Source organism: Pteropus medius, unplaced genomic scaffold, assembly GCF_902729225.1.
Source record: "Pteropus medius unplaced genomic scaffold, Ma_sr-lr_union100, whole genome shotgun sequence".
Classification (NCBI taxonomy): Eukaryota; Metazoa; Chordata; class Mammalia; order Chiroptera; family Pteropodidae; genus Pteropus; species Pteropus medius.
In genome coordinates, this window is record NW_024344370.1 from 20770370 (window position 1) to 20791416 (window position 21047).

Genomic DNA, 21047 nt, shown 5'->3' on the forward strand with positions numbered 1-21047 from the left:
TATATATATATATATATATATAAATATATATATATATATTTATTTCTAGGCTCTCAATTCTGTTCCATTGGTCTCTGTGTCTGTTTTACTGCTAATTCCATGCTATTTTGATTATTGTCACTTTGTAGTATCATTTGAAGTCAGGCAGAGTGACACCTATGGCCTTGTTCTTTTTTCTCAAGATTGCTATTGGTATTCAGGGTCTTTTATGTTTCTATACAAATCTGCTGATTTTTTATTCTATTTCTTCAAAAACTGCCATTGGGCTTTTGATAAGGATTGCATTAAATCTGTATAATTCTTAGGTAATGAGGTCATTTTAACTATGTTGATTTATCCAATCCATGAACACAGAACATCTTTCTATTTCTTTGTGTCTTCTAAAATTATTTTTAATAATTTCTTATAGCTTTCAGTGTATATGCTTCATTAGGTTTATTCCTAGGTATTTTATTCTTTTTGGTACAATTGCAAAAATAATTGCTTTTTTTTTTTCTTTTTCTAAAAAAATATTGTTAGAATATAGGAATGTTATGGATTTTTCTACATTGATTTTGTATCCTGAAACTTTACTGTATATATTTATTATTTCTAATAGTTTTTTAGTGATCGTTAGAAAGTTTTTCTGTATAAAGAATTGAGTCATCTACAAACAGTGACAGTTTGACTTCTTCAAGCCCTATTTGGAAGCTTTTTATTTCTTTCTCTGGCCTGTTTGCTCTAGCTAGGACTTCCAGCACTATATTGAATAATAGTGGTGATAGCATACAGCCTTCTCTTGTTTGTGATCTTGGAAGGTTTTTAGTTTTTCGCCATTACATATGATGTTAGCTGAGGGTTTGTTGTATATGGCCTTTAATAAGTTGAGGTACTTTTCCATTTCATTAACTGTTTTAATCACAAATTGATGTCGTATCTTGTAAAACACTTTTTCTATATATGTTGAACTGATCATATAATTTAGTTTTTATTTTGTTTCTGTGGTATATCACATTAATTGATTTGTGTATATTAAGTCATCCTTGTGCTAATGGGGTGAAACCCACTTGATCAGGGTATATAATTATTTTAATGTGCTGTTGTATTTGATTTGTTAGTATTTTGTGTAGAATTTTTGCATCTGTATTCATAAGAGATATTGGTCTATAATTTTATTTTTGTGTGTTATTTTTACCAGGTTTTGGTATCAGGGTAATGTTGGCTTCATTAAATGAGTCAGAAAATATTGTGTTTTTTTTCATTATTTTTTGAAAAAGTTTGAGAATAACAGGTTTTAAATCATCTTCACTAGTGAAACCATCTGGTCATGGACTTTTGTTTTGGGGAGGTTTTTGATGATTGTTTCAATTTTCATACTGTTGATTGATCTATTTAGGTTTTCCAGTTTTTGTGATTTTAGTTTAGGAAAGTTATATATTTAATAACTTGTCCATTTCTTCCAGCTTATTGAGTTTGGTGGCATATAATCGTTCGTAATATTCTTGTACAATATTCTGTATTTCTGTTTTATCTGTTGTAACCTCTCCTCTTTCATTTCAGATTCTGTTTGTGTTTTTTCTCTATTTTCTTTAGTGAGTCTAGCCAGGGGCTTGTCAATTTTATTGGTCTTTTCAAAAAAACACCTTTGTTACACTCATTTTTTTATCTTGTCTTTTCATTTTAATTTTATTTGATTCTGCTCTAAGTTTTATTATTTCATTCCTTCTCCTGACTCTGGGATTTATTTGTTCTGCTATCTATAGCTATCATCTATCTATCATCTAACTATCTATCATGTATCTATCTATCTATCATCTATCATCCATCTTTACTTCCACACCCCTTTCCTGCTCTCTGAAAACAATGTGACAAGCATAATTATGGAAATATGTAAAATGATCGATAAATGTGCATTATTCCAGGAACACTTGCAGTTTATCATTAAATAAAATAATAATCTAAAGGAAAAATGAATAATGGTAAATGATTACATTGAGAACTCTGTATATAGATGTGAGAGGTAGAAATTCCTATCTACATAAAGCTCCTATTTCTTTTAATGGTGTGATAGATTCGTTTCCCTCCTTCTCTTTTGTTTACTTTTTCTTAATAATAAATAAAAGAAATTTAACAAAATATCATAGGGGCATCCAAAGGAAGATCACTAAAGTTTAACCTGAACTCAGAAATGGCTTCTAACATGAAGCTTCAGAACATGAGGTAAAATGCTTCAGAATTTTGGTTAAGGTACTTAATAAATCAAGCACACACTTCTATAAAATACCTCTATAAATTACATACAAAAAGTTATCTCCCGGTACTCAGAAGACTTGTTTTTATTTATTACAGTTCCACAGAAGTAGAGATGCTCATTCAACAGTAGCTAGTGTTTACTGTGGTAAGGCCATCCTGTGAAACCAAGTGCTCAGTTGTTCTTTAAAGAAACTTTTGAATCCACTTTGCTTCAGGCTGAGGAATAAGTAAAAAGTAAAATGTCATTCATCTTTAATTATAGAAAGTTTCTGGTGTATTAAGAGCCACATCAAAACACAGAATGCCATAGGTGGAAAAAAACTTGGATATAATTTTTACTATTTCTTATTAAAAATTCAAGTCCATGGATCCTACCCCAGATGTATCAAGTTAAAGTCTGAGATGAAGTTAGCAATGTGCATGTTAAACAACTTTCTAAAAACAGACTCATAGACACAGAGAACAAACTGATAGTTGCCAGATGGGTGGGAAGCTGAGGGGGTTGGGTAAAAAATGTGAAGGGATTGAGAAGTACAAATTAGTAGTTGTTACAAAATAGTCGTGGGGATGTAAAGTGCAGCATAGAGAGTATAGTCAATAATATTACAATAACTATATGTAGTGCCAGGTGGATACTAGACTTATTGGGGGATCGCTGCATAAATTATATAAATGTCTAGCAACTATGCTATTCACCAGATATTAATAAAAATGATATTGAATGCCAACTGTAATTGAAAAAATTAAAAAAATAAAATTATTTTTAAAAGTGAGATGTCTACTTAAGCTTCTTGTTACAACCAGATTTTGGAGGAAGAATGGAAGAAAAGATCCTCTGGAGGGCATAAATAGAAACTTTAAATAAACTTTACAGAATATTTGTCACCAAAGAGACTGAGTTAACCTCAGATTTTTGTAAACCAGACGAGATCCAGTTACTTCTGGCAAATTAACTTTTTGCTGATCATCAATAAGAATGATGATTCATAAAGAAGTTTAGTTCAGATATGAATTAAATAATTTATTTATTATTTTGCATATCTGAACCCTGATATATAATAGTTCCAAGCTACTATGTCTGGATTTTGATTGAGTTTTTACAATATTCAGCAACTTCCTAGGAAATGTCTTTATATCTCACTTAAATCTGCCTCTGTAGAAGTTTTAGTCAATTTTCATGTTTGTTTTTTCTTGTTTAGAACAGTAACCATTTTTGTAATATGACTCTTTTTACTAATAAATTTAAATGTTTTCTTAAATCATAAGCCAGTTCTCTCTACTCCAGTCTAAATATTATTCTTAACTTTTGACATTTGTTTTGCAACTCTTTTGAGTCACTTTGAAGTATTCTTTATCTTTCTTACCTGCAAGCCCCAAACTTCTCAATATTCCAGTAAGAGAGACTATTCTTTAGAGAAAATATAAATTTAAATATTTAAAATATATTTCATTTTAATACAATTGTCACTAAAATAAAACAGAAGTAACATACCAAAGGAGCATATCTTGGCTTTGGAGGTGGAGGAGGCATCTTGCACCGACAGAGACGTTTGACCTTAGATGATATTAAAGGCTCACAAGGAGGTAGTGCTGGTCTTTCTCTTGATGGAGGAATTCTACCTATGTGTCCTTTTGTCTCTTTTTCTTTGAATGTGGTCTTTTTGAATGACATTTTAAATTGGCTTTTTTGTTCCAGTGTTTTCTTTGAATCTGTAGATGTGTCATCTGATTCATCAACTCTCTTTTTAGCCCCAAATTTATATATTGACTCTTCAGATTCAGCATCTGAACTTTTCAACATTCCAGGCTTCCTTGGATCTTTCTTGGAAGACTCATCAGACTCAGCACTAGTAGACTCTATGTCCTTTACATCATGCTTCTTGACATCTTTCTTAGAATCTCTTTTAGCTTTCTCTGAATCTTTCTTACCCTTCTTCGACTCCCAATCAGATTCAGTTTCACTAGACTCTTCAGACTTCATTGCAGACTTCTTTTTGTCATCTTTCTTTAAATTTCTTTTATCCTTCTTTTCATTTTTTTCACCCTTTTTTGGATTCCATTCAGATTCAGAATCAGCATCGGTCGACATTGCATCTTTCTTGGCATCCTTTTTCTTGTCATCTTTCTGTGAACCTTTCTTATCCTTCTTTGAATCTTTCTTACCCTTTTTTGACTCCAATTCAGACTCGGATTCAGCATCAGTAGACTCTGCATCCTTCTTTATATCCCTTTTCTTGTCGTTTTTCTTTGAATCTTTCTTACCTCTCTTTAAATCTTTCTTTGCATCCTTTGAGTCTACAGATTCTGCATCAGTAGACTCTGCGTCTTTCTTTGCATCCTTTTTCTTATCATTCTTCTTTGACTCTTTCTTAGCCTTCCTTGAATCTTTCTTTGCATCCTTTGAGTCTACAGATCCTTCATCAGTAGACTCTGTGTCTTTCTTTGAATCCTTCTTCCTGCTGTCTTTCTTTGTAGTTTTCTTATCTTTCTTCGCATCTTTTGAATCTAAAGATTCAGCATCAGAGCTTTTATTTGCTTCCTTCTTCGAAGCCTTCTTTGAATTATTCTGTGAGCAATTCTTTAACCACATACCAAATTCCATGGATTCAGCACCTGACTCCTCTAGATACATCATTACATCCACATTTGAAGTGTTTTTTGAGCAAGTCTGTGATTTGACATCAGAATTGTTCTTTGAGCTCTTAGAATCCTTCTTTGTACATATGGAATCAATATCTATCTCCTTGGAATCTTTTGAATCTCTCTTATTTTTTTTTGGATGCTTCATTAAGAATACCTTAGAATCTTTGGATTCTGAGTTTGTTTCTGATTTGTACTTTGACTTCATAGATAGTTCATTTTCATGTGATGATTTTGATGGAGATTTATATTCTTTATTTTGTCTTTTAGGTTTTTTATCATATACTGTTTTCTTGGATTCTGGAGTTGTTTTATATGGACCTATATTTTTCTTGGAATCTTTCTTAAAAGTTGTTTTTTTTTGGTCGTCTTTGGAATTTTTATATTCTGTCTTTTTAAGATGAGTTTTAGGAGTATAAGGATGTCTAAATGGAGCCTGTCTCCTGACAGTTAAGTAAATAGATGGTCTTTGGAAAATTTTTCTTAAAGAGCTCTGTATCCATATATGAGCTGGCTTCTGAACTTCCTCTAATTTTCTTTCAGCAGATCTCTGAAAATATCAGTTATAAGGATAGTAAGCATTTTTGAATGAGTTATACCTTTACATATCGATATATAAAAATAATCTAGCTTCTTATTAACCACACATCTTTTTCAATGTCCTATGTGTGTTTGTGTGTGTTACTTTAGGAAAAACCTTAGTATTTCCTCAATGATTCATATTGGGATTGAAATAGACCCGCAATTATCCATATTTCAGGGCTGGTACTCACAGTTGATAGTGGGTTTCTTTTGGGCCCCAATATGGGAAAAATCTTTTGGAATATTGTGTGCACCCTTCACCCTCAAGTTAGTTCAGAAATAAGCTGAATTGGCATGACAATTCTTGTGATAGCTGTAGGCTTCAGGCCTAGCCTGATTCCTACTCCTACTTTTAAGGTCTTTGATCAGACTGAGAGCTTGAGTGCCCTATTGTGAAGTACTGCCAAAAACAAGAACATAAAGTGAAATAAATGTTTGGTCCACATTAATTTGTGTAGCACTAGTGTAATTTTAAACTCCCACCCAAACATTTGTTAAATCTGGTTGTCATAGTGTCCACTAGATTAATTTTATTATATTTATTTATTTATTCATTATATTCCTTTAACTATTCAGTAAAATGCCACTAGTCAATGAAATGGTCACATGGAATTAAAAGAGGACGATTAAGAGAAGCATGTACTTGAATTGCTACAAATGTAATAGATGATGCTTGAATAAATGCATTGACTATAACTGTTTTTGGAGATGCTTTTAAAACATATTTTGATATCACTATGGGTGACCTCTGTGCATTAGTTTTTCTTTTTGCTACTTGATAATTCCACTTTATAAAGGTGGTGAAAAACTTGAATCTCCTAGTATCTAGTATCTCAAGTATAAGATTAAAGAAAATGAAGAGGCTCTGAAATCTCATCAAGATCAGCTTCTGTTCTAAGTCAAACCATATGATTTCACTCATATGTTGGATATAAAGCTGAAAAGAAGAAATGGACAAGACAAACAAAAACTCATAGACATAGACAACAGTTTCGTGGTTACCAGAGACAAAGGAGGGAGAAGGAAGTAGATAAGGGCAAAGGAGGTCGAATATATGGTGATGAAAGGAGATTTAACTTTATGTGGTGAACGCACAATGCAATATACAGATGACGTATTATTGAATTGTACACTTGAAACCTATATAATTTTATTAACCATTGTCACCCCAATAAATTTAATTCTAAAAAATTTAAATGTTTTTGTAGCTGCCAAACATTTCCTGAAAGAACCCAGAAGTTGCAGCATTAGGTTCTTTAGCTTGCCTAGCCTATTAAAACTGTATAATGCCTTTGAAATGGAGAACCACATATAAATAAAAATTTAATCCAAAACAGGTGGAGGCAATCTGTTGTATGGAGAATTATAGGTAGTATAATTTAAATTATATGTATCTATTTATGTGTGTATATTGAATAATCTTATATTTTGTTTAAAAATGACCTTTTCAATACTTACAGGAACTGCGATTTGTAATTCTGAAGATCTTGTCTTTTTTTGACCTGGCTGGTGTGGTTCGGGAAATGTCAAAGTGAAGTATTCTTGATTCCATAATTTCATGCTTGACTCACTGACTAAAATGAGAGAGGATAATAAACAATTTGTAATTAGTAGCTAGAGTTTCATAAGCACTAAAATGCTCTTGACTAAAAAATATATTGTTTAAATTAAACTTATTTATAACTCAAAATATAGCTTTTCACCTTGGAGTTTATAGTTTATTTGCATATAAATTAAGGATTTCAATAAGATTTTCCCACAAAAGCTTATCTTCCCATTTAGTACTAAATTATGTTTTAAAAATATTTGTAATTTTTTCCTATGTTAAACAAAATTTTACAAGTAGTTATTTAAACTGTAATAGTTAAAATAATACAATCAATGACAGGAATGGAAAATAGAGAAAGATTCTTTTTCTTTTCAAAAATTTCCATCATCTCTTCTGTCTTGGTTTCTTTCCTTTATGTCCTTCTGGTTACATTTAAGACAATGACTCTTTGTATAGTCCCCATAATAGCTAGCATAATGCTGAGCATAAATTAATTAATAAAAGTCTCAATCGATTAAATCTAATGTTTATTTAAGTTCTCTGACATCAATGACATGTCAAGCCACATAAATTTGGGATACAGACCAAAATACTGCATTCAGTTCTGTGAACCCTATTTTAAAAAGGACACATACATACACTTGAGGACATCCAGAATACAGTAATTGGGAGGACCACATGATCTGGAAGCTATGTCAAAAGAGGAAATGGTGAGGTAACTCAGGATAGTTCTGTTGAAGATGAGGAGACTAAAGAAAGATGTGATCACCGTATTTAAATATTTAAAGAGATGTCATATGGAAGAATAGTGGTAGTAGCAATAAAGAAGAGCTATAGTGGTAGTAGCAATAAAGAAGAGCTGAAACTGCTAACACATATAGTTTACTATGTGCCAGACAGTGTTTTAAGCACTTTATACGTATCGACTCATTTAATCCTCAAACAAAACATTGAATTAGATAATTTATAATTGCCTTCATTTTACACATGTAGAAAAATAAATCACTGAGAGAGGTTAAATTAATTGTTCCAAATCATAGAGTAAGTAGAAGAATCAAAATTCAAACACAGATAGTTTGGCTCCAGAGTCTATTCTCTTAACCACAAAGTTAGAGACTTCTTTTATGTGTTTCCCGAGGGAAGGACTATAATCAATGGGTAAATGTTGTAGTTGTGTAGGCGGATTTAAGCTCGACACATTAAAGAGAACTTTTCATAAGTTTTATCTGCATAACAAATGGACCATCCACTTTCATCTTTCTGACTGTATTTTTCTTTCCTACTTTAGGTTTTGTTATTGTGGATTTTAAATACAAAGTTATCTTATGCAATTAATTGGCTCTTTTATAATAAGAGCCAATTAAATATTTCTTTTTAAAATAATGAGTACAAACTTAGATCAAGGCCAGAAATATTTAAAACACATACATACAAACATACACATACATACACATACATGACTCTCTTAATTTTATTCTCCTAATTTTAACAAAAATTCAAGTCATTTTATGCTTTATCGCATTTAATAAAAGATACTAGACATTTGTCTTTAAATTTATTTTCAAATATAATTTAAACAATATTTAACACCAAAAACAAAATTCTTACTTGGTATGGAATTATCATATTTTCTGATATTAACTTCTTGTCTGTTCAAAAAAAGAAAAAAGAAAAAAGAAAATGCTTTAATTGAATTTGCACTATGATAAAAAATAATAATAACAGGGGTCCAGCTAACAGATTAACTAGTGGTCACATCTTCTCTATTATCTCCACCAACAGCAGGTAAAGTGTTAGCTCTATTTTACAGATGAGAAGGCTGAGACCACAAAAGTGTGACATCTTGTTCATGTTCAGACTGAAAACTTGTAAAGGAGCTAAGATGGTTTCTGATCAAGATGGCAGAATAGGTAAACTCTGTGCTTGCCTCCTCTCATGACCACCTAAAAATTACAGCTAAACTACAAAACAAACAAACAAACAAACAAAAACACCATCATTGAGAATCGCCTGAAGTCTAGCGGAACAGAAGTCCTATAAATAAAAAGTATATAGAAGAAGCCACATGGAGACTGGTAGGAGGGGCAGAGATGCAGAACCTGATCCCAGACCCCTGTGTGGTGGATAAAAATTGGGAGTGATATCTCAGCTGTGGAGTCCCCAGCACCACAACAGGTTCCCCAGTCCAGGGTTCCAGTGCCAGAAAAAGAAATCTCTACAACTTATGGCTGTGAAAACCCACAGAGATTGTGGCTGCATGAGAGAGAGGGCTGTTGAAATTTCAGGCATTTCTTTGATAGGGCCCGTGCATAACCTTACTAGCTGATAGACTCACTCACTCTGAGACCCAGCATAGGGGCAGTGGCTTAAAAGGCACAATGTGAAACTGAATTGTCTGGCTTCAGGGCTGGGGGGCAGGTTTCTCTCAGACAGAAGTGTTGACAGAAGCCATTGTTTCCTCATTGATCCCTCCCCACACTCAGCATTCAGACACAGGTGGGCAACATATCTGAGTCTCCATCAACCTGGCTAACACCGTTCACGCTGCCCTGGTGATTCCCTCAGACCCTGCCCAACCCAACTTGCGCACCTACCCAAGCCTCTTCTAGTAGATTTTCCATACAAATGGTCTGTGTCTTGGCTCATGCTGCAAACTTTCCTAAAATCTCTCAAAGGTTCACAAACCCCAAATAAGCAGCATTTGTCCTCAGTGTGCCCCATACCTCTTGCTAAGCAGCCGCAAAATTGGCACTAGAGGCAGCCAACCTCAATTTGCAGCTTAGACTCCCACAGGCACCTCTAAGCCTAGCACAAGTAGCAATCATCTGCAGATGACTTTGTAGCTCAGACAAAAAGGCCCCAGGCATGGCACAAGCAGCAGCTGACCTTGGCAGAGCCACTCCCAAGAGGACACAGAGCCAACACAGCTGGTGACCAGCTTCAGAACAAACCAGAACACCACTTAACAACCTCCACAAACAAAACACCCAAAGGGCAGACTCAGCAGGCAACGAAGCCCAGCTAAAGTGAATCTTGCTCCATAGGGTCAGCCCATACACAACAGCTTCTCTGTACTCACCAGCCAGTCCTCATGAACATTAAGCCTGAGTGTAAATCCCTCTCATTGACATGCCAACAGCGAGAGAGTCTCAATTACAACACGAGGACACACACAACCCATACAAGGGAAACACCTGGAGCACCTGGCTCAGGTGACTAGGAAGACTATACCATTGAACCCCACAAGACACCTACTATATAAAGTCACTCTACTAAGACCAGGAGACATAGCAGCTCTACCTAATACATAGAAACAAACATAGGGAGATAACTAAAATAAGGAGACAAAGAAACATGCTAAAAATGAAAGAACCAAACAAAGTTCCAGAAAAATAATTAAGTAAAATGGAGACAATCTACCAGATGCAGAGTTCAAAAGACTGGTTATAAAGATGCTCAATGAAATTAGGGGAAGAATACATGAACTCAGTGAGCATTTTAACAAAGAGATAGAAAACATAAAAATGAAGATAAAAAAAAGTACCAGGTAGAAATAAAGAATGCGATAACTAAAAAAAAAAAAATACATTAGAGTTAATCAACAGTAGATTAGATGAAGCAGAGAATCAAATCAATGATTTGAAATATAAAGTAGCAGAAAATACTCCACCAAAACAACAAAAAGAAAAAAAAAAAAGAATCCAAAAATATGAGGATAGTTAAAGTGACATCTGGGACAATGTCATGTATAGCAACTATTACATCACATGGTTATTAAAAGGAGAAGAGAGTGAGAAAGGCATTGAGAACTTATTTAAAGAAATCATGATGAAAGACTTCCTTAATGTGGTGAAGAAAATAGACATATAAGCTCAGAAAGCACCAAAAGTTTCAAACAATATGAACCCAAAGAGGCTCACATAAAGATACATCATCATTAAATTGCCAGATTTTACAAAGAGAGAATCTTAAAAACAGAAAGAGAAAAACAATTAGTTGCTTACAAGGGAGCTCCCATATGACTGTTAGCCAATTTCTCAACAGAAATATTACAGGCCAGAAGGGTTTGGAACAAAATATTCAAAATGATGAAAAGTAAGAACCTACAACAAAGATTACTCTATCCAAGAAAGCTATCATTTAGAATTGAAAGGCAGATAAAGAGCTTCCCAAACAAGAAACATCTATAGGGGTTCATTATCACTAAACCAGTATTACAAGAAATGTTAAAGGGACGTGTTAAGAAGAAAAAAACAGAGAAAGGATAAATATGAATAATAAAATGACAACAAATACATGTCTATCAACAATTACTTAAAATGCAAATAGATTAAATGTTCCAATAAAAAGACACAGGGTGGCTGAATGGATAAGAAAACAAAACCATTATCCTGCTTACAAAAGACTCACTTCAGATCAAAAGACACACAGAGTGAAAGTAAAAGATTGCGAAAAGGTATTTCATGAAAATGGAAACAAACAAAAAACGGGTAGCAATACTTATACTAGAATATATAGACTCTGAAACAAAAACTATAACAAAAGACAAAGAAGTCCCCAGTAAGTTCACTCCAGGGTATTTATACAAAGAAACCTAAAACACTAATTTGAAAAGACATATACACCCATGTTTATTGAAACATTATTTACAATAGCCAAGATATGGAAGCAACCTAAGTGTCCATCAATAGATAAATGAATAAAGAAAAGTGGTACATATATACAATGGAATATTATTAAGCCATAAAAAAGAATGACATCTTGCTATCTGCAACAACATGGATACACCATGAGGGTATTGCACTGATTGGAGTAAGTTAGATAGAGAAAGACAAATGCCATATGGTTTCACTTATATGTGGAATCTAAAAAAAATTAAAATAAATGAACAAAGAAAAGAGAAACAAACTTGTAGATACAGAGAACATTTCGATGGTTGTCAGATCGGAAGGGGTTTGGAGGGATGAAAACAGGGATAGAATTAAGAAGCACAAATTGGTAGTTACAAAGTAGTCATGGGAATGTAAAGTATCGCATAAAGAATATAGTATTATTGTAAAATTATGTATGGTGTCAGATGGATATTAGATATCAGTTGATAACTTCGTAAACTATCTAATCTCTATGTTGTACACCTGAAATTAATATTTTATGTCCATTACATTTGGAAACTATTATAATTCATAAAATATATTTTACTATTAATAAGCCATTAATATTAAACTGAGAAATCTTATGCCTTCTTTAAACTCCATTATCTAAAGATGTTTACTTATAGGTCACATCACGGTTCCCCTCTCCTAGACCAAATTATAGATAAACGAAAGTGTATTTTCACCAGGAACTGGAACGAAAATAAATCATGGAACAAAAGCTGAAACAAATATATTAATTTGACACATTATTAAATATATAAAATTGTATTTAATTATAAAGAACAGTAAATTAAACCAGTCTCTCTTCAATTTTCCAGTGAAAAAAGTCTAAAACAGTAGTAAACCTATACATTTTCTAAATTAATTAAATACGTTCTGGAAAAAATACCCACAGCTTTTTAATGTTCTCGGTATTTATATGAAATCAAACCATTAATGATGGGTGAGTGACATATATTATAACTTTTGAACTGGATTTTGAATTTTTCTTACACATGGAAAACTTTGTCCATGGTAGTTTCCATTTAAAGTGAACATTTGTTTTGGTAATAATCACATTGTCTACTGAGGATATTCATGCTATAATTTGTTTTTAAAATAAGCATTACTTCCTTATTAGTAAGCTGGAATAGTGAGTTGTGACCATTCTTAATTCTGAGATTTTATTTATATACTCATATGTTCTACATTTTGTTTTTTTTTTTACTTTTCTAAAACATTGAGGTAGTAAACAAAGCCAAAAATAAGTTAAAATGCTCAAATGTATTTATTTTTGAGTCACCAATAAATATATATATTTTTTATTTCCTAAGAAAAGCTCTAGTATCCAGCACAAAGCCTGTTCCATATTCACCATTGGATAACTACTGACTTACTTAAGAAAGATTTTGGAGACACTGAGTAATAAAAAATATCTATTCCAGTGGTTCTCAAATCGAATTAAACATGAGAATTAACTTAGAATTTTTTAAAAATGTAAAATTCCTGAGAACTCCCTGACCCATGAAGCAGAATATCTGGATGTCTTAATCAAGTTCATATTTGAAAACTTTCTCGGGTGATTTGGAATCTCAGCTCTGGTTAAGAACCACTATTATACATGGTCTTGGAAAAGGAAAACTTCACAGAGATTTGAAATAGCTTAAGTTTGTGCTTTTTGCTTTTCCAAAAGACAATTGATTAATGATCTACTAGTCCGTGTTGAAGTCACATTTATTCAGTAGGGTAGCTAGAAGATATGGCCTGGGATCCTAGAAATTTAAGTTTGCTGGCTGGATTGGTGTTTTTATATTCGAGGAAAATACTTTGAACCTGAATGAATTTTGACTTCCTTCCTACAGTCTCAGGTAGTGTTTTCAAAACTTTCTTTTTGTCAGAACTCAATATGTATGTGTATAATTTATATTCTACTGTAATAATATACATTATAAATTACACATTAAGATAGAAAATTCTGAAAGATAAAATAAAACATATAACTTGAATTTCAAATATTGTCTTTTCATACTTCAATGGATTACTTTGCACATGTAATCCATTGGAGTGCACCTCAATTTGGAGAACACTAGAAAAGGCAATCAAGAAACAGTGAGAGGGGTTCCTGTCAAGATGGCAGAGTAGGTAAAAATGCTGGGCTTGCCTCCTCTTATGACCACATCAAAATTATAACTTAACTACAGAATAGCCATCATTGGGAGTCACTTGAAGTTCAACTAAACAGAAGTCCTATGACTGGATACACACAGAAGAGGCTACTCTGAGACTGATAGGAGGGGCAGAAGTGTAAAACGGTCTGGTCCCACACCTGCCTGTGGTGGTTGAGAATTGGGAGAAACATTTCAGCTGCGGAGGTCCCACTGGAGGAGCAAGGGACCCTGGTTCCACACTGGGCTGCGCAGCCCAGAGTTCCAGTGCCAAGAAGAAAAGTCCTCATAATTTATGGCTGTAAAAACCAACAGAGATTGTGGCTGAGTGAGATGAAGGGCCTCTAGGGTAGCAGACATTCCTCTTTAAAGGACTGGTTCACAGACTTACTTGCTGACTGACTCATGAGCTCTGAGCTCTAGCACTGGTGCAGCAGCTCAAAAGGCACAAGGGAAAGAATGAGTTGTCTGGCTTCAGGGTAAGGAATGGCAGAGGGCACTGTTCCTTTGTTGAGCCCTCCCCCACATGGCTTACAGACCCAGGTGGATGCAATATCTGCGTCACCTTTAATATAGCTAACACTGGTCAGACCACCCTGGTGATTCCTCGAGATCCCACCTCTCCCAGATTGTGGGCCCACCCTAGCTGCTTCGTGTATTTTCCATAAAATGGCCTGTCTTGGCTCATGTTGCAAACTTTCCTAAAATCTCTCAAAGGTTCACAAACCTAAACAAGCAGCATCTGGCCTCAGGATGCCCCATACCTCTCACTAAGTAGCCCCAAGTGCAGCATTAGTGGCAGTTGGCCTCAGTTTGTGGCCTGGCCTCTTGAGACATTTGCAAGATCAGCATGAATGGCAGCCATCTGTGAGTTGTTTGGTGGCTCATGCCAGGTGGTCCTAGACAAAGCAAAGGCTGATGCTGAATTTATCCTGTGACAGAGTCACTCCCAGGAGGCCCCAGCCATCATGTCTGGTGGCCAGTTTTTGTCTGAGCCAGATCACCACCCAGGGTCACATATGAGGACAACACACTCAAAGCGTAAACAGGGCAGGCACTAGGGTCCTGCTAAAGTGAATTCTGCTCTGTAGGGTCAGTCCCTGCACAACAGCTGCTCCATTGGTAATGGCCAGTTATGACAAACAATTAGGCTGAGAATCAATCCCTCCCATCAATAACCAAACAGCAACCAAGGCTCAACTACAACAGGAGGGCACACACAACCCATACAAGAGACATACCTGAACTATCCAGCTCAGGTGATCAGGTAATACTGCCACTGGATCCCATAGCACACCTACTATATAAGGCCACTCTACTAAGACTGGGAGACATAGCAGCCTTACCTAATACATAGAAACAAAGACAAGTAGGCAGCCAAAATGGGACAACAAAGAAACATATTCCAAACAAAAGAACAGAACAAAGCTCCAGAAAAAGTAATGAACAAAGTGGTGACAAGCAATCTACTAGATGCAGAGTTCAAAACACTTGTTATAAGGATGCTTACCTAACTTATGGGAAGAGTATTTGAACTCTGTGAAGACTTAAACAAAGAGATAGAAATCATAAAAGTGTAGATAGAAAATATTAAAAAGAACCAGTCTGAAATGATGAATACAGTAACTGAAATTTAAAATATCTTAGGAGGAATTAACAGTAGATTAAAAGAAGTGGAGGATCAAGTCTACAATTTAGAAGATAAAGCAGCAGAAAGCACCCAGTCAGAACAGAAACAAGAAAAAAGAATCCAAAGAATAAAGATAGTTTAAGAGGTGTCTGGGACAACATCAAGTATATCAACATTCCTATCATAGGTGTACCAGAAGGAGAACAGAAGGCAAAAATTTGAAAACTTATTTCAAGAAATAATGACTGAAAAATTCCCTAATCTGGTGAAGGAAATAGACATACAAGGCCAGGAAATGCAGAGTCCCAAACAAAATGAACCTAAAGAGGCTTACACCAAGATACACCATAATTAAAAATGCCAAAGGTTAAAGACAATGAGAGAATCTTAAAAGCAGTAAGAGCAAAGCAGTTAGTTACTTACACTATAACTCCCATAAGACTGTCAGCTGATTTCTCAACAAAAATTTTGCAGATCAGAAGGGATTGGCAGGCAATGTTCAAAGTGATGAAAAATAAGCCCTACAACCAAGATTACTTTACCCAACAAAGTTATCGTTTAGAATGGAAGTACAGATAAAGAGCTTCCCAGACAAGAAAAAGCTAAAGGAGTTCATCATTATCTAGCCAATATTGCACACAATGTTAGAGGGGCTTCTTTAAAAAGAAGAAGAAAAAAAATTTAAAAAAAGATAAAAATATGAATAATAAATGACAATAACAATATATCTAGCAACAATTACTTTAAATGTAAATAGATTAAATTCTTTAATCAAAAGATAGGATGGGCGAATGGATAAGAAAACAGGACCCTTTCATATGATGCCTACAAGAGACTCACTTCAGATAGAAAGACGCACACAGCCTGAAAGTAAAGAGAGAAATAAATATATTTTACAGAAAGTGGAAACCACAAAAAAAAAGGGAAAAAAAAGCTCAGATAACAATACTTACATAGACAAAATAAACTTTAAAACAAAGGCTATAACAAGAGACAAAGAAAAACCCTATAATCTCATTTCTGGGTATTTATTGGAAGAAATTTAAGAAACTACTTTGAAGGTATATGTGCATTCATAATGTTCTTTGCAGCATTATTTACAATATCTAAGATATAGAGGCAACCTGGATGTCCATCAATGGATGTATGGGTAAAGAAGAGGTAGTTTATAAATACAATGGAATATTACTCAGGCATAAAAAAGAATGAAATTTTGTCATCTGCAAAAACATGCAATAACCTAGAGCATCTTGTGCTGAGTGGAGTATGTGAGACAGGCAAAGACTAACGTCATATACGGAATCTAGAGAACAAGATAAACAACAGAAACAAGCTTATAGATACAGAGAGCATTTTGATGGTTGTCATATTGTGGGGTAGAGAGATTAGTAAAGTGTGGAGGGGATTAAGAGGTACAAATTGGTAGTTACAAAATAGTCAAGAGGATGTAGAGTATAGCTTGGGAAATATAGTCAGTAGTATTGTAGTAACTATGCATGTCAGATGGGTTCTGGATTAATCGGGGTGATCAGTTTATAAATTATATAAATGTCTAATCACTGTGTTATACACCTAAAACTCATATAATATTGTATGTCAAGTATATTGAAAAATATAAAAATAAAAAAATAAAAAAAACAGTGAGAAAAGTGACAATTTAGTAAGTATCATGGCATGCCTGCTTTATACAGGTGTGGTCTCAGCCTCAGATTACTGAAGTTCAAATATAATGAAACTGAGTAGTTTTCTTCCTTTCAAAGCATATTCGTTTTATTAATTTTAAAAATGATGTGTATATATTTCTTCGGTACATACATGATACTAACAGGTATCTTGCCCTAAAGGAGAAAATAAGTGATAGATGCCAGAAAGCAATGTAATATTTTTAAAGTTATAAAAGAAAAAAGTGTCAATTTTTAATTTTTAACACAGCAAAATATTTTTCAAAAATTAACAAAGACTTTTTCACAAACAAATATTGAAAATTATATTGCCATTGAAAAGCACTAAAATAAATACAAATGAGAATTCTTCGAGTTGAAGAAAATGAGCCAAGGTGATGCACAGTTAATACAAAATTAAATAAAAAGAATCAAAAAGAGCAAATATGTAGGTACAGAACACAAATATTAAGTATTTACAAATAATAACAACCTGTTGAGTTTTAAATAAAATTAAAATGTTATAAAAAATAAAATATGCCTACAGCCATGCCACCCTGAACAAGCCCGATCCCATCTGATCTTGGAAGCTAAACCTGGTTAGTACTTGGATGGGAGACCGCCTAGGAAGACCAGGTGCTGTAGGTGTAAAAAATAAAAAAAATAAGGGAATGTAAGCTGACAAGGTCCTTGCAGTCTGTGAGGTCAACCAAAGTTTGCCTCACCTAAATAAATGAATGAATGAATGAATGAATGAATGAACGAACAAATAAATAAATAAATAAATATAATATATGGTAGCAATTGTGTATAAAGGTGGGTGGAATAAGTAAAGTTAAAGTGCTGAAAGGTGTGTGCATTATCTGGAGATATGTAAAAATACTAATTTGTACTAAACTCTAAGAATTCAAAAGATTATGTTGTAATCTCTAAGATAACAACGAAATAATAATAAAAGGATATATAACTAAAAAGAAAGTAGAAGAGAAAATCTAATTTAAAAAGTTTAATTAATATAAAGGGAAATAAGAAGGATGAACAAAAATATGGAATAAATAAAAATTAGATAGTAGATTTAAATCTAAATATAAACTAGTTACATTAAAAATAAATGAACTAAGATAATTAACTTCAAGAGGTCTGCTGTATAACATAGTGCTTATAGTTAGCAGTACTATGTTGTACACTTAATTTTTGTGTCTGTTTGCACTTAAATTTTTGTTAAGAGCATAAACCTCATGTTTAAACATACCATTTAAAATACAAAAATGTCAGTGATGTCAGAAGCGAGGTGACGTGAGGGATCTCTCTGATCTCTCCCCTTGAAATAAAAATGAGCTGAATAGCTACAATCCGACAATTGACATCCCTCCTGTACACAAGCAGGTCTGATAGATCTGTGCATCACAACATCAAAGGCAGGCCAATCGCATGAGTTAGAAAGGTTGACTAGAAGACAGAAACAAAGACGCTGTGGAATGTAACCCAGAGCTCCCAGCAGGACAAGGGGGGAGGGAGGAATTACTGATGGTTTCTTTGCTTTTAGAAGCCCAAACAGTTCTGCCAGAGTGATCAGCATATTCCACGCAGCAAAGCCCAGTGATCAGAGCAGAAAGCAGGGCAGAAACTGAATGCTGAGGGACAACAGCTGTGTATTAGCAACTAGCATTGCCAAGAAGAAAGCTGAGTCACAGAGCCTGACCACCTCTCTCCACCATCCCAGTGTGTTGCATCACCCCCTTTATCCTCCCAGAGCTAGGAAAAAGCACCAGGGGAATTTGTGTAACCAGAACTAAAACATACACTGCAGCCAGTACTAGTGACGAGGTAATGATACAGAAGCAAAACAGCTGAAACCTGATGGACTGTATTACCATAAGGGAAAGAGCCATACACACCACTAGCCTTTCCCAATCCATCTCATCCACATTCAGTCAGGTTGATTTGGAAAGAAAGAGAGGATAATTGCATCTGACTGTTCTGCAGTAACGACTTCAGGGCCTTTTCAGAGGCCTAAACTCCCATTACCCTTTGCATTTTTCTGTGGGGATGGAGTTCTGGGAATGAGGAGACCTGGTCACACAGGAGACTGAACCTTTCCATAGAATAAAAAGTATTTTTAACCTCAAAGCAGAGATCCAGGTGGTTTGGGCACCAACTACAGAAAATCAAAAGAAAACCTCTTCTTAACCTGCTAAAGATAGATCACTATATAATAGATTTTCTTTTTTTCCTTTCTTTTTTTTTTTTTTTTTTTTTATTAAAGCAGTATATATTCTGATTAATTCCCAGGCAGAGAAATAGTTCATCGAAAACCATGAACAAACAAGGTGACAAGGTAGTGCAGAAAAAAAAAACTTTAAATCTCCAGAAAGTTAGCTTAAACATAAAAATATGTAATTTAAATGACAGAAAATTCAATATTTCACTTCTGAAAAAACTCAATAAGATGCAAGAAAATTCTGATTAACAGTTCAAAGAACTTAGAAACAAAATCAACAAACAACAGGAATATTTTACCAAGCAGATTGAAACAAACAAACAAACAAACAACAACAACAACAACAAAAAACACACAGAAATTCTGGAGATGAAAAATTCATTAAAAGAGATAATGAAATACCAAGCTTAGGAAATAGAGCTGACTATATGAAGGAAATAATTAATGATATCAAAGACAGTGACCTGGAAATGATGCAGATAGAAGAAGAGAGAGACTTTAGAGTGAAAAATAGAAAGATTTCTGCATAAGAACTACCTGGACACCATAAAAAAAAAAGTATAAAATAATGGGTATACCAGAAGGAGAAGAGAGGAAGAAAGGAACAGAGAACATATTAAAACAAATAGTGAATGAGAATTTCTCAAACCTATGGAAAGAACTGGATCCTTGAATCTGAGAGGCAAACAGAACATCTAATTATCTCAACCAAAAAGGCCTTCTCCAAGACACAATATATTAAAAATGTCAAAAATTAATGACAAAGAAAAAAACCCTCAAGGAAACCAGGGAAAAGAAAATAGTAACTTATAAAGAAAAGCCTGTTAGAATATTATAAGACTTCAACATAAACTTTACAAGCTGGGAGGTAGCAGAAGCAAATATTCGAACTATTGAAAGAAATAAATTATCAGACAAGAATACTATATCCAGCAAAGTTTTCTTGTAGATATGAAGGAGAAAGAAAGACCTTTTCAGACACACAGAATCTGAGGGAATTTTCCACCACATGGCATGCTTTACATAAAATACTGAAGGGGGTCAGTCTAACTGAAACAAAAGGACAAAAAATACAAAACTATAAGTAAGATGACTAACAGACAGGCAGAAACAGGATAGTGGAACCATAATTCCGAACAGGGTATTATAAAATTAAATATTACATAATAGTTAACGGGAAAAAGTAACTTAAAAAAAAAGAAGAAAAGAGCTACTATAACCTAGAGATAAATGTACAGCATAAATAGGGATAACTTGAGGAAACAAAAGCAGAAAAGGGAAGAAGGTAAGAATCTGAATATTCAAAAGGGCATGGATATAAGGCATACACAGAAGAAAAAAGACTAATAAGAAAAAAGACTAATAAGAGTAATCAGGGAGATTATTTCATAAACTATATAAATGTCTAACCAATATACTGCATACTTGAAACTAATGATAAAATAAAATTAAAGGAAAACAAAATATGCTGCCTTTGAGAGACACATCTCAGCTGCAAGAACAAATATAGACTCAAAGTGAAAGGGTGGAAAATGTTAATTAAAAAAAATGTCAGCCAGAGAAAAGCAAATTTTCCATACTTATATCAGAAGAAATACAATTCAAGATTAAAAGAAAACATAATGAGAGACAATTTTGGAAAATTCATAATGATGAAAGGACCCATAGACCAAAAAGATGTAACACTATCAATGTCTACACTCCTAATCAGGGAGCACCAAAATATATAAAGC

General features: G+C 33.9%; 1 protein-coding gene across 1 annotated transcript in view; it reads right to left on the reverse strand.

The window, feature by feature from the left end:
- The window catches only part of CYLC1 (cylicin 1), a 66075-nt gene that overhangs the window by 38600 nt on the left and 6428 nt on the right, over positions 1-21047 (reverse strand). The window contains exons 3-5 of the mRNA XM_039869909.1: positions 8612-8652; positions 6913-7028; positions 3725-5422 (exon numbers count right to left, since the gene is read on the reverse strand). Of these exons, the coding sequence (XP_039725843.1) occupies positions 3725-5422; positions 6913-7028; positions 8612-8652 (1855 nt within the window). The remainder of the gene's footprint in view (positions 1-3724; positions 5423-6912; positions 7029-8611; positions 8653-21047) is intronic.